Genomic DNA, 14,205 nt, shown 5'->3' on the forward strand with positions numbered 1-14,205 from the left:
ACATGTCTATAGGTGAGAGCAAACATGCAATGGAGAGTCCGGGACAATCTGTGGCCGGGCAGGTGGCAAATCCTTGCTTTTGTCTGCTTTTTCTCCCCACCTCTCTGGCTCTTTTGTGTGCATATATGCATGAGTACATGTGTGTGTGTGCATGCACACATGAGTATACGTGTCCACATGTGTGTATGTTACTATATGCATAATACATACAGCAGTTGTTTTCCTCAATCACTCTTTATTTTTAAGAAAGGGTCTCTCAGTGAACCTGTAGCTCTACTCTAGCTAGTCAGCTTGCCTCACGTATCTTTTGTCTCCACTTGTCCAGTATCTACATGGGTTCTGGGATTGGAACCTGAGCCCTTATGCTTACAGAGTAAATACTTCATCCCTTGAACTATCTCCCCAGTCTATCTTTGTCTCTTTCCTTCCCAGTCTCATTCTATCACCAAAGCTCTTATGTGTCTTTTTTTTTTTTTTTTTTGATTTTTCGGACATTTAGAAAGGGCCTTCCCCTTCCCAAGCTCCCCCCACTGAGCTAAATCCCCAACCCATGTGTCTTTTTAAAAATTTTTATTGGACATTTACTTACATTTCAAATGTTATCCCCTTTCCCAACTTCTCCTCTAGGAGTCCCCCTACCCTTTCCCCCTCTCCCTGCCTCCATCCACCCACCTACTCCCTCCCATCTCCCTGCCCTGGCATTCCCCTACACAGGGGCATTGAGCCTTCACAGGGCCAAGGGCCTTTCCTCTCATTGATGCCTGCTAAGGCCATCCTCTGCTACATATGTGGCTAGAGCCATGTGTACTCTTTGGTTGGTGGTTTAGTCTCTGGGAACTCTGGGGGGTCTGGTTGGTTGATATTGTTGTTCTTCCTTGAAAGGAAGGGTTGAAAATCCCTTCAGCTCCTTCAGTCCTTTCTCTAACTCCTCCATTAGGGACCCTGTTCTCAGTTCAATGGTTGACTGCAAGCACTTGCCTCTGTATTTGTCTCTTAAGAGACAGCTATATCAGGCTCCTTCTTGGCTCTAATGTGTCTTGATTAATTAGTATCCTATCATTATAACACAACTGAGGTGATGAGCTTTTAATGGCAGGTGTATTGTTCTGTACCTTGGGGTTGGGAGTATCTGTATCTTGTGCCTTTGACAACAGGCCACGACAAGAAAATGCTGTAGAGAAAACACTTCCATCATAAGGTAGAAACTGAGAGAGGATAAGGAAGAGGCTGGGGTCCCACAGTCCCTTTCAAGGACACAATCTCAATGATGATACTCCAGGTATCAAGCTGGGTGATGCTTTTCTAAGCCATAGCCATGAATGTGGCTGAGAAAATGGCCTAAACAATCAGTGGCATCTCAAATGTTTCAAACTTGCTCATTCTGTACCAGAGTTTAGTTGCAGTTGCTCACAGACTTCCTGGGTTTATGCTTTTCCCTCTGGAAAAAGCTGTGAGAAAAAGTCAGAAGCTACCAGCTTTAGTATCCTCAGGATTGCTCCCTCACAGTCTTATTTTCATTTATATAATTTACTGAACCTTTAAAAATCTGTCTCATTGCTCTGTTTCTACTGGCAAAAGAGGGGAGCCTCGAACAGCTCACACAAGAAAATAAAACCTATTTTGAATATTTTATGACGAACAGTTCACTAGAGGCGTTTCCCAGGAAGTAAGTGTGTGTGTGTGTGTGTGTGTGTGTGTACACCCAGGTCAGCCTTGGGAACAGAGCTGGTATGGGTACCAGGGCCTAACCTCATGGCCTCAGCCCAACATGTGTCTTGTATACATGTTCACTCTTGGTGGCTATGCTTGCTGGTGGCTGATGCTAAGGACCTGTGTTTTCTCCTTAGTGGACTGCTGGGACGGGCCTGATGGGAAACCCATAATCTATCACGGCTGGACACGGACCACCAAGATCAAGTTTGACGATGTTGTTCAGGCCATCCGGGATCATGCCTTTGTTACCTCCAGGTCAGTGGCTGATATCCTGGAGGTGGGCCTGTAAGGGAAAAGCTGCTAGGACTGGATACACAGACAGACAGACAGATACATACATACACACATACATACACACACTGCCTACTTCCCCCAAACCCTGGAGAGCTTGGGCTCCATTTGGCTAGTTACTGTCAAGTGGCCCTTGTGTGCTTAAGAAATGAAAATGGCCCTTAAAATTATGTTTATTATTTTAATTATGTTTATTATTCTATTTATGTGCTTTGTGTGCTTGATCAGTATGTGCACATGAGTGCAAGTGCTAGAGCAGACCAGAGGCATAGGCTTTCCTGTGGCTGGAGTGGCTGTGAGCTGCCTGAAGTTGGTGCTGGGATTTGAACCGAGGTCCTTTGAAAGAGCAGTGTGGTGAGCTTTTTTTTTTCTGCTCAGCCATCTCTTTGGACTAGAACCCATGAGTTCTAGATGCTTTCTTCCAGTTTGAGTCCAGTGTAACTGGACTTCTGGCTACTTTATTCTGTTTTTTTCCTATCAACCTTCTCCACCCCAAACCCTTCCAACCCTCCAACACCAGGTAGGAGAGAAAGGAAATTGGAGGGGGAAAGGAGCATCAATTTTGTTAGACTATTTCCTGCTGATTAGGGGTATTGAGTTCCTTGGGGCGAGTCCAGTCTTTGCCAGCAGGGTATCCGATTTCTTTTTTCCTATCTCTTTGCTCATGGCCACTGACAAACTGAAGCAACAGCAACCAGCTTCAGCCTCTGCTTCTCTCAGGGTTCTAGCTTTTTAAAGTACCCTCTCAAGAGTCCCCAGAATTCCAAGCATAAACTATCTTCTGCTGGCAGAATCACGCCCCTGGCAAAGCACGAGACAAATCAGTCAGCTGCTGTGGACAATCCGAAGCAGCCCTGTATTCCACACATAGGATCGAAACAGAGACGTACTCCAATAACAATCCTACGTTTTTAAAGAAGCCGAGATTCTCATTGTAGTCCATTTCTGTGAATGGTCAGCCTTTGTGGTTCTTTGCCATGATCCCTACATTCCTAACAGCCACGTGATGATTTTAGAGACTAAATGGCGTGAGGTGTGCTGAGCGCTAGGTGTCAGACATGGTCAGTAAATAGGACCAGATGTTTCTAAGGTGATTCCTGACTTGCTCGGATCAGGTAGGGGCCTGGGCTGAGGCAGTGATGCTGCAAGCATCTTTTCTCCTCGGGAAGCCTTTTAGTCAGAGTACAGGGCTCATACACATCCTTCCCTACATAGCCTTAGCCCCTCCTTCACGTTTCCTCCCTCTATCAGCTGCAGAAGCCCGGAGGGATCCTGTGCTCCCAGAGATGGTCAGCGCCTACTCAGACTTTGTTAGCTTCCTGTTGTGACAAAAACACAGTGCCTGAGAAATGGGTGTTTAGTGACCAATAGAGGTAACTGTGGAAGGTCCGTGCCTCCTGTCCCCTGGCTGACTCTGCCCTATGCCTCCTGCAGCTTCCCCGTGATTTTGTCTATCGAGGAGCACTGCAGCGTGGAGCAGCAACGTCACATGGCCAAGGTCTTCAAGGAAGTGTTAGGAGACCTGCTGTTGACGAAGCCCACAGAGGCCAGTGCTGACCAGCTGCCCTCACCCAGCCAGCTTCGTGAGAAGATCATTATCAAGGTAGGTATGTGTGTGGGGGCTACTGTCTACCAGGGTTGTCATCATTAGGGGGTACATGTCAGAGGTCTGGTGCCGCACTCCAGCTCTTGTCTTCCTTACCAGCTCTCTGATCTTGGCAAGCTCTTGATCATTCAACCTCTGGGTGCCTCTGTGCCCCTCTGGTAAAGGGGATACTACAGAATCTAGTAACATTGTTACCTTGGGCCCCTCTGGTAAAGGGGATACTACAGAATCTAGTAACATTGTTACCTTGGTAGGAGGAGCTCTGGGTGGGTATGTGCAGAATGGTAACCTCATGCTACACGCTACCAATTCTAGCTTAGGAGGGATGATGGGTTCCAGCCAGCTTGGGCTGGAGACTCTGTCCTAGTGAGACTCTGTCTTAAAATGAAGTGAATGGAACCTGTAGCTGCTCATTCGTGGGCCTGTGAGTTGGTCTTGTGTGAATTGGGGGAGCTCCAGTGGCTCAGGCCCCATTCCTGCCCTTGGGATCTCTCAGAACATATTGGATGTGATGACTGCTTAACAGGGGTTTGACTGACGGTGGGTTCCTGGGGCTGGTATTCTTGTTCTGTGGAGGTGACACGTGATTTTTATCTGCCTTTGGGGACACCAACATTTGCATACTCTTGTTGTTAGGATAAAAAGACCAAGTCAATAGTGAAATAAAGCAAGTACAAGTTTATGTTTCTCATATACGGGAGAATGTGAAGTGATTTGGGAACTAAGGATCCTGATGCCCTACTCTATCTGCAGGGCAGGGATTTTTAATAGGGTTTCCACAGATCCCCAGGAAGTGAGAGTTAGAATTTAGCATGGAGGAAGAGACCTGGGAGATTGGATGCGGAAATACTGCAGCTTATTAACCTATAAGCAACAGTAACATTTCACTGAGTCCCCACCTCCCGCAAAAGTACAACCCTCCTAAAGAATAAGGAGGCAGAAGCAGGGCTCCATCTGGGTGGGCTAAAGACTGAGAGGCAAGGAGGATGCCTCTGAGGGAGGAGAGGTCTCCAAGCAGAGCTGAGATTATAGGGCATGATGAGCCAGCGAAGGTGGAGGTGGAGAGAGCAGGTGCCTGCTGGGAGGCTGATGATGGGTGAATTCTTGTTGGTTCAGACTCAGAACGTGGGTCTTGAGCAAGGAGGGCCATGTGAACTTTCTCCCTTTCTCCCCTTCAGCATAAGAAGCTGGGCCCCCGAGGTGATGTCGATGTCAATGTGGAGGACAAGAAAGATGAGCACAAGACCCAGGGCGAGCTGTACATGTGGGACTCCATCGACCAGGTGGGTCCCTCAGCCCCTCACAGAGCTGTGGCTGCTGACTCTCAGCTGCCCTAGGCTTTCACCATAAAGTCTGGCACTGTCTCTGCCTTTGCCCCATTTTTGGAGCCATGCGATTTGTCTTTTTACTGCATTATAAGTTTGCAAATAATTTCATGTTCAATACAATATGCACTTTATACATAGACCAATGTCATACACCCTAGATTCATAAATCTCCCATGATGCACCACAGCTGAGGGCTCCTTACCCCTTGCCCTGCCTTGACCGTGTAGAAACTTTTCCCAAATAGGAGCATGTGCTTATCAACTTTAACATCCAGGGCATCCACAGTGCTGTGATGCCATCGGCTCCTTGTGGATCTTTCTTTGGCTTCGCCCCCCATCCACCATGTTAGATGAACCCTTTCGGAGGGTTCAGTTTGTGACCGCTTGGCTCTGTTGCTTCTGTGTTAGTTCATGAGGCAGAGCATCCCAACAGGGAACCATGTGAACAAGTCAAGTGGCTCACCTCGTGGTGGATGGGAGGCAGAGAAGATAAGAGGTCAGTCCAGTCCTTCAGAGGCACAGCCTCATCTTCAACCAGGCCAGCTCCCGACAGTCTGCATTCACTTATGAACTTATCAATGAATTGATTAACCCCTTCATGTCATGGGTCAGTCCCAAAGCCCTATCAGTTGACAAACAACCCTTTAATACATAGTCCTTATAAGAACAGGCTTTGGTTAAGTTATAGCATTCATTAATGTCCTTTTCCCATCACATATATTAGCAGACAACTTGCTGTGGCCTTCCAATCTGGATTGGGCCACCCTAGGTTGTCCTCCTCCTTATCTCCTCTTCCTCTTCCTCCTCTTCCTCCTCCTTTTTATCATCATCACCATCAGTATTATTATTATTAATTTATAATTATTTTATAATTAATTTATAATTATCATTAATTATTATTTGTGGTGGAGAAAAGTTTTTCAAGCTTTAATGCTTCTCCCATACCTCCTGACACTCTTGAGTTATATTCACTTGAGTTATCCAAAGTCCTGTCTGTTCTAGTACCCTATAAATACAAAGTAGGTAAAAATTTAAGTAAACCTCAACAAAATGTCACGCGTACACAGTAGAATCTGATTCAGCCTCTGTGAATGAAATTATAGCATTTACACATGGAGAATGGGATATTAAAAGAGAAATAAGAATGCTGGTGCTTTATCTCACATGTGGACCTATATTTTTAAGAATACTTAAAGACCTGGGGGCTGGAGAGTTGTCTGAGAGGCTAATCACATTTGCTGCTTTTCTAGAGCATTTGAGTTCCGTGCCCAGCATCTTACAACCATCTACAGTTCTAGCTTTGGGGGATCTGATGCCCTCTTCTGGCCTTCATGAATACTGCACTTATGCGCGTACTCACTCATGCACGCACACGCGCACGCACACACACACACACACACCCTTTCCATATATATATATCATATATAATATGATATATATTATAACACTATATAATAACTTTAAAAAAATAATGAAATAAGAACATGCTGTTAGGTCAATTGACTGAAAAGACCAAGAAAGGCTTACAACCCAGGTAAACAGGCTGGGGATGTAGCTCAGTGGTAGAGCTCTTGCCTAACATGCACACGGCCCTGGAGTCAGTCTGCAGTACTGAGGAAAAGCTACTCATGAGGTTGTGTGGTCTAACCTGCTGCAGACTGTCAATGCAGCGGGGATTCTGTATCCGCTCTCGTCTGCTCCCAGATGCACTCATTCAAATAGTCCCGAACAATACCAAGAATCCAGAAGTAGATGTTTTAAGAGCCGATCTTATAAAAATCATTATAAATGTGAAAACTGGGGCGGGGCGGTCCCCAGTGAATGCTGGGGTGATGTCCCACAGGTCCCCAGAGTCAATAGGGCTGAGACCTTAAGGGGAGACTAATGCCAGCCTGGCTCTCTAGAAATGGACTCGCCACTACTGTGCTATTGCGGACTCCAAGCTGTCCTTCAGTGACGACATTGAACAGACTGTGGAAGAGGATCCGGTCCAGGTAGGTGGAGACCTGCCTGCCCTTGCCTTCTGGTTTTGTCCTTGGAGAATCCCTACCCGGAGACTTAGTGTGTGGCTTCTCACATCTGGGCTGGCTTGAGCATCCTTGGCTCTAAGGAGGTAGATATTGCTTCGGGTAGCAAAGCTTAACTAGCTCTTCCTGATTGGCTAGCTGGCCCTAGGGCTTAACCAGTAAGATTCTTTCCTGCTTCCTATGGGGTCTGACTGACCTTTGTCCAGGGCCAGTGTTCCCCAGGGGTAGGGCGGGGTGTGATGGACCCGCCCCTTGCCCTGCTACCCATCTTTGGGCTTTTTCTTGAGTAGAGCCCAGGGTGCGTTCAGGCTTCTGGTACTGGGGACTCCTGAATTTTAGGGCTTCTGGAAACGGCCATTAACGAGTTGTCAGGAGAGGGCAGAGGGTAATAAGCCCTTTCGGCTCCTTGTGGTTCAGGACACTCCCCCCACGGAGCTACATTTTGGGGAGAAATGGTTCCATAAGAAGGTGGAGAGCAGGACCAGTGCGGAGAAGCTGCTGCAAGAGTACTGTGCTGAGACGGGAGCCAAGGACGGCACCTTCCTGGTGCGGGAGAGCGAGACCTTCCCCAACGACTACACACTCTCCTTCTGGTAACGCCCCTCCCTCCGAGGCTGCTGGGTGGGAGGTGGTGTGGTCAGGCTGCTGTCCTGCCTGGCTCTGACTGACATCCCTGTCCCTATTCCCAACAGGCGGTCTGGCCGGGTGCAGCACTGCCGAATCCGGTCTACCATGGAGGGTGGGGTCATGAAGTACTACCTGACTGACAACCTCACGTTCAACAGCATCTACGCCCTCATCCAGCACTACCGGGAGGCACACCTGCGCTGTGCGGAGTTCGAGCTGCGGCTCACAGACCCGGTGCCCAACCCCAACCCACATGAGTCCAAGCCGTAGGTCCTAGGATTGGGTGGGAAGTGGATGACCACATGGGCCACACCCATGGGGCGTGACCTATACGGGGTTCTCATTTCCAGGAGCCCATTCCCTTTGACAATGCGGCTTCTTAGAATTCCTGGGGGGGGGGGGTTGGGGATTTAGCTCAGTGGTAGAACTTGCCTAGGAAGCGCAAGGCCATGGGTTCGGTCCCCAGCTCCGAAAAAAAGAACCAAAAAAAAAAAAAGAATTCCTGGGGACTAACACATGAACTATTCCTACCTGCCAGACTTTGACCCCATTCTTTCTTGCTTGCTCATATTCATATATATATGTATATATGTATATATGTGTATATGTATATGTATATATGTATATATGTGTATATGTATATGTATATATGTGTATATGTATATGTATATATATATATATATTATGTGGGTAGGTCTGTGTGTGGTATGTACCTGTTTGTGAGTGCTGAGAAGCTAGAATTGTACAGTTGTGAGCTGTCTGACGTGGATCCTGGGAACTAGACAAGAGCAGTCTTCTTTTTAATATAAAAATTTATGAATATGACTGGTTCAGCCCGCATGCAGATTATGTGCACTGTGTGTAGATATGATGCCCACAGAGGGCAGAAGAGGGTGTCAGATCCCCTGGAACTGGAATTGCAGGCCCTTAGGAGCCACCATGTGGGTGCCGGGAACAGTACCTGAATCGTAAGCGCCATTAGTGCTCTAACCACTGAGCAATCTCTCCAGCTTCCACCGTTTTGCTTTGGTTTTTCGAGACAGGGTTTCTCTGTGTAGCCCTGGCTATCCTGGACCTCATTGGGTAGACCAGGTTGGCTTCAGATTCTGAGATCTGCCTTCCTCTGCCTCCTGAGGGGAGTGCTGGGATTAAAGATGTGCCCTGCACAGTTTTTCTTGTTTTCTTCTTCTTTTTTTGTCCTTTCCAGCTTCCACTCTTCTCTCCATGGTTTCTTCCCCCTTTCTTCTCTGTCTGGGGCTTTGATCTCAGAGGTCGGTTTGGGTTTGCTGTGTCTGTGCTTGCCAAGGCTCCTTCTGTGATCAAAGGAGTCACAGTACAGTAACCACAGTAGTAATCACCACAGACAGTGATCACAAGGATGAGTTCCTTTCCCTCTTTTGCCATCGCTGGCAAAGAGGTCAACATGTTCCAGAAATACCAGGATAATCTTAAAGCAGGTGCATCTAACAGTTTTGCTTTGGAGGAAGCTGAATAATTTCTAGTGACATTATTATTATTGTTACTATATGATGATTATGGTTACTGTTACCGTTTCCTGTTTTCATACCAGTTACCTTTCCAAACTTGTCAGTTTGTATCTTCAGTAACCAACATCTTTCTGAACCTGAACGGTGTTCCCATATTCCGAGACACGCTGCTATAGCTCTCCAGCCTTTGGGGCTGGGCAGGTGGGCAGAGATGAGACTCCCCTGAGTTTCACATAGACCTCCTCATACTCCTGGGGTCTTTGTAAAAGAAAAGTTGCCCTTCTTCCAGACATGGGGGTTTATTCCTATGATCCTAGCTACTCGGGAGGCGTAGCTGCAGGCAGGTTGAAAGTTCAAGGCCAGCCAGGGTTATATAGCATGTCTGGAAAAAAAAATCTAGCAAGATCCTGTCTCAAACATGAAAAACAAAACAAAAAATTAAGGCTGTAGCTTAATGGGAGGGCGCTTGGCTGTTGTGCGTGTGACCCTAGATTAACCCTCAGTGCTGTAATAAAGTAAAAATTCAATAGGAATCGTTGTCTTTGGAGGTGCACACGGTCATGGAAGTCCCAGCATGGTTTCTACGGCCCCTGTACGTTGGTATTCTGTCTCCTGCCGGCTCTGCGTGTGGGAGGACTCTCACCCGTTTCGTTTTCCTCTTCTGGATGCAGGTGGTACTATGACAGGCTGAGCAGAGGGGAAGCAGAGGACATGTTGATGCGGATTCCCCGAGATGGAGCCTTCCTCATCCGGAAGCGGGAGGGGACCGACTCTTACGCCATCACCTTCAGGTAGGTGGGTGCCATTTGTACTTGAGGGTAAGTGCCCCCCCAGGGGAGACACAGAGAGGACACGAATGCGGCCTGAGGAGAAGGGAGTTTCCAGTGGAAGCATTGATGCCTCTCCATGTCCTTGACCCCATTGTCAAGGGCAAGGACAACAATAAGCAGAAATGTGTGTGTCCCAAGTACTAGGCACCCTCTGTCTAATTCTCTAAGGTCCTTTCGTTTAACTTCTAGCAACCCTAGGATTTAGGGGCTATGACCACCATCTTTGTGTTCTCTCGTTCAAGAAATCGTATTATTGTTGTATGAGGGTGTACATGTTCCATAGGGTCATGTGAGGGTTGGAGGCCAGTTTAGCGGAGTTGGTTTTGAGTTCCGCTTGTCACATGTTCTATGCATTGAACTCTGCTCGTTGGGCCTGTATGCCAGTTGCTTTGCTGCTCAGCCATCTCACTTGATGATGATATAAGACCACCATCCTTTTCTTCCTTCCTTCCTTCCTTCCTTCCTTCCTTCCTTCCTTTCTTTCTTTCATTTTTTAAATATTTATTCATTTATTTTTATACGAGTACACTATATAGCCATCTGCAGACATACCAGAAGAGGGCATCGGATCCCATTACAGACGGTTGTGAGCCACCATGTGGTTGCTGGGACTTGAACTCAGGACCTCTGGAAGAGCAATCAGTGCTCTTAATCACTGAGTCATCTCTCCAACTCCCCAACCTTATTTTTAAGGCTGGAAATGAAGCACAGTACAGCTCAGTGGCTTCTTAAAGCATGTGGGACTGGGGGGCTGGGAATAGAACCCAGATATGGGCTCCTTCCCATGGCCCCCACTCCCTTTGCCGTCGCTTAGGTGTGCCAGATTTCAACCCCAGCACCACACTCCTCCCTCTCCTACAAGTATTCCCCTCCCTCACGTTGGGTGTTCTGGGAAGGCAGCAGCTTATATCTGTATAACTGTGTCTCCCACACCGGTGTGTCTGTGGTAGGCTGACCCAGTTATTCTAAGGGAGGAGATAGAAGTCCGGAGAGATTAAGTGACGGTGCCAAGTACCAAATGACCTCGGAGTTGGCTGAGCTGGAGCTTCAGGGCACGTCCACAACCTGTGCTGCTCCTTCCTAGATCTGCTCCTAGAAGAGGCTGGGGCCCAGTTGAGACCTGTGGAGGCCCTTGCCTCAGCCTGCCTGATTCGAAAGACCGAGTCACCTCACTTTGAAGTTCTTATTTGGGGGCAGGGCAGTCGCAGTTCAGGGTCCATGCTTCTGTAGAGTAGCTTCCGGATGTACGCAGCTGCCATGGGGTGACAGTTTGCTGCTGCCCCTTGCCACCCCACCCCCTTTATTTTATAATTGGCTACCTTGTTACCCTGCTCCCCTGTCATTGGTGTTTTCTTTCCTTCCTACACACCTACCCTGAGGTTTCTACTCAGATACCTCCTGGAGGTCATTGTTACTGGCTTGCTGAGGACCTACTGTGTGCCAGTCCAGCCAGAGAGTACTGTGTGCATGGGCACCCCTGTTTCCAGTCGTGCCAGCCGGCTGGCCCTGGGCCTCTTTGGCATCTCTGCCGTTTGTTCTCTCTTCTTCAGAACACTCTGAGTGGTGCCCACTTAGCCTTGAAGGAAGATGGTGTGTGTATTCATGGCCGTGCTGTGTGCACCAGGCCCTGGGCAGGGGCAGGGATCCCACTGTTTTAGTATTGTCAGTCAGGATGCTTTTGTCTGTCAGTGACTGGTCTCATCTGGGAGAAGCACAAAGGGTGAAGCACAAGTGGAGGACTTCAGGACCGTGTCTGGCACTGTTATCTATTTGGTCATCTCCCCAAGGGATGTCACTGCTGCCCCTCAGCTAGCCTCACAGGACAGGGGCTTTTTTCTCACATCCATCCATCCATCATCTGTCTGTCTGTCTGTCTGTCGTCTGTCTATCTACCATCTATCAATCATCTATCATCTATCCTCTATATCTATCTATCAATCTACTTATCTATCTATCATCTATATCTATCATCTGTCAATCATCTACAATCTATCACCTGTCATCTATCTATCATCTATCTATCAATCATCTCTCTATCATCTATCTATCTACCTATCATCTGTCATCTATCTATCAATCTACAATCTATCATCTGTCATCTATCTATCAACTACAATCTATCATCTGTCATCTATCTATCATCTATCAATCAATCATCTATCATCTGTCATCTATCTATCATCTATCTATTTATCTATCAATAATCTATCAATAATCTATCAATCATCTATCATCTGTCATCTATCATCTATCAATCATCTATTTATCATCTATCAATCATCTACCTATCCATCTATCATCTATCTATTACCTATCATCTATCATCTATCAATCATCTATCATCTATCAATTTATCTATTTATCCATATATCTATTTATCCAACAATTTATTATCTATGTATCATCTATCATCCATCAATCACCTGTCTGTCTGTCTATCTATTATGTATTTGCCTATCATCCATTTATTCATCATCCATCCATCCATCCATCCATCCATCCATCCACCCACCCACCCATTATTTTTTGAGATAGTCTCTCCCTAAACAGTCCTGGCTGGCCTGAAACTCACAGAGATCTGCCTGCTCTGTCTGCCTCTGGATGTGGGAATCAAAGGCGTGCAGCACCACACCTTTTTTTTTTTTTTTTTTTTTCGGAGCTGGGGACCGAACCCAGGGCCTTGCGCTTGCTAGGCAAGCGCTCTACCACTGAGCTAAATCCCCAACCCCCACCACACCTTTTTGATATCAGCCATTCTGACCTACGAGAGGGCTGGCTCTTGGTGGCTTCGGTTTCTATTTTTATCAAGGTTTAACAGTTTCCACTCACCGGTTGGCCATTTACACGTCTTTTGATCGATGTCTGTTTAGAGACATTGCCCGTTTTCTGTCAGATTTTTGTCATTGCTATTGCAGTGCCGTCACTTGTGTTCCGTAAATCTTTGCTGGAACAGACTGTGATCCGTTTGCAAACATTCTCTCCAGTTCTGTTCTCTTCCTGAAGCCCATGACATCTTTGGCTCTACGGAAGCTCTTTGGTTTGATGTAATCACTCTTGTCTGTGTTTGCTTTTGAACTCACGGAGATCTCTGGCTAGCGTTAAAGGCATGCACCCCTCCCCCCAATCTCAGCTGTTGCATGGTAATTTCAAGTTGAGGAGTGCCACATGTTTGATTTTACTTTTTGCTTAAAATTGCTTTGGCTGTTCAGGGCTAATGCCACAGAAATATAATCAACCAGAACATGATATTTGTCCAAATTTGTAGTGTAGGGTTTTGGCTCATGTATGCATGGGTGGTGACTACTACCCAGTTACTGAATCTATTGCCACAGACCTCTGTCATTTCTTTCTGGTGAGTAACATGGGGAAGGCACTTGCTTTATAAATTATTAATTAATTAGTGTCTTTTGCTGGCATGTATGTCTGTATATCACACGAGCGCCTGGTGCCTGTGGAGGCCAGAAGAGGGAGTTGTGAGCTGCCATGAAGGTGCTTGGAATTGAACCCAGGTCTTCTGCAAGAGCAGAAAGTGCTCTTAACAACAGAGCCACCTCCCCGGCCCAGATACTCTTGGTTTTAAAGTTAGGATCAGACTCAATTTTTCTTGCTCTTCTTAATCATTAAGGTTGAAGGATCTGGGGGCTGGAGAGATGGCTCAGTGGTTAAGAGCACTGACTGCTCTTCCTAGAGGGTCCTGAGTTCAATTCCCAGCAACCACATGGTGGCTCACAACCATCTGTAACAGATTCTGGTGTATCTGAGGACAGCTACAATGCACTCATATATATTAAATACATTTTTTTAAAAAGGCTGAAGGATCTATTGTCTGTCCTGTTTGGAATCTTTTCTGCCTCTTGTTTCAAACAGATAAAAAAATTATCTCCTTTTTGAAAACAAAACAAAACAAAAACACCAGTCATTGTAACTCTGGCCACTGAAGGACCTCAGGACTGATTGGAGTTTTAGAGCAAGGACCAGAAAGCCCTTTGTGGCAGGGCCCACGGAGCAAACACTTTAGATTTCACAGGCTGTGTAGACTCCGTTGCAGCTATGTAACCCTGCCATCTATAAGAGAAAATGACTGCAGCATAGACACAAATGAACAGAGGACATGTTTCAATAAAACTTTATTTAAAAAAGAAAACACACCAGGGAGCAGGTTTGGCTTGTGGGTCCTAGTATGGCACCTCAGGTCAGGCTGAAGGAAGAGCTTGGTGCTGAGCGACTGTATATGGATTCTTTCAGATCTGAACTAAAAAGTCTTGTGCCTCGTGCTCCATAGGAGGATCGGATTCTG

The 14,205-nt window shown here is 46.7% G+C and overlaps 1 protein-coding gene across 1 annotated transcript in view; it reads left to right on the forward strand.

Moving 5' to 3' along the window:
* Nucleotides 1–14,205, forward strand: part of Plcg2 (phospholipase C gamma 2) — an 81,576-nt gene that overhangs the window by 29,688 nt on the left and 37,683 nt on the right. Inside the window, exons 11-17 of the mRNA XM_032887542.1 lie at nt 1,848–1,998; nt 3,439–3,607; nt 4,789–4,893; nt 6,842–6,931; nt 7,382–7,557; nt 7,657–7,857; nt 9,750–9,869. Coding sequence (XP_032743433.1) covers nt 1,848–1,998; nt 3,439–3,607; nt 4,789–4,893; nt 6,842–6,931; nt 7,382–7,557; nt 7,657–7,857; nt 9,750–9,869 — 1,012 coding nt within the window. The remainder of the gene's footprint in view (nt 1–1,847; nt 1,999–3,438; nt 3,608–4,788; nt 4,894–6,841; nt 6,932–7,381; nt 7,558–7,656; nt 7,858–9,749; nt 9,870–14,205) is intronic.

The sequence above is a fragment of the Rattus rattus genome, chromosome 17 (assembly GCF_011064425.1).
Source record: "Rattus rattus isolate New Zealand chromosome 17, Rrattus_CSIRO_v1, whole genome shotgun sequence".
Taxonomy (NCBI): domain Eukaryota; kingdom Metazoa; phylum Chordata; class Mammalia; order Rodentia; family Muridae; genus Rattus; species Rattus rattus.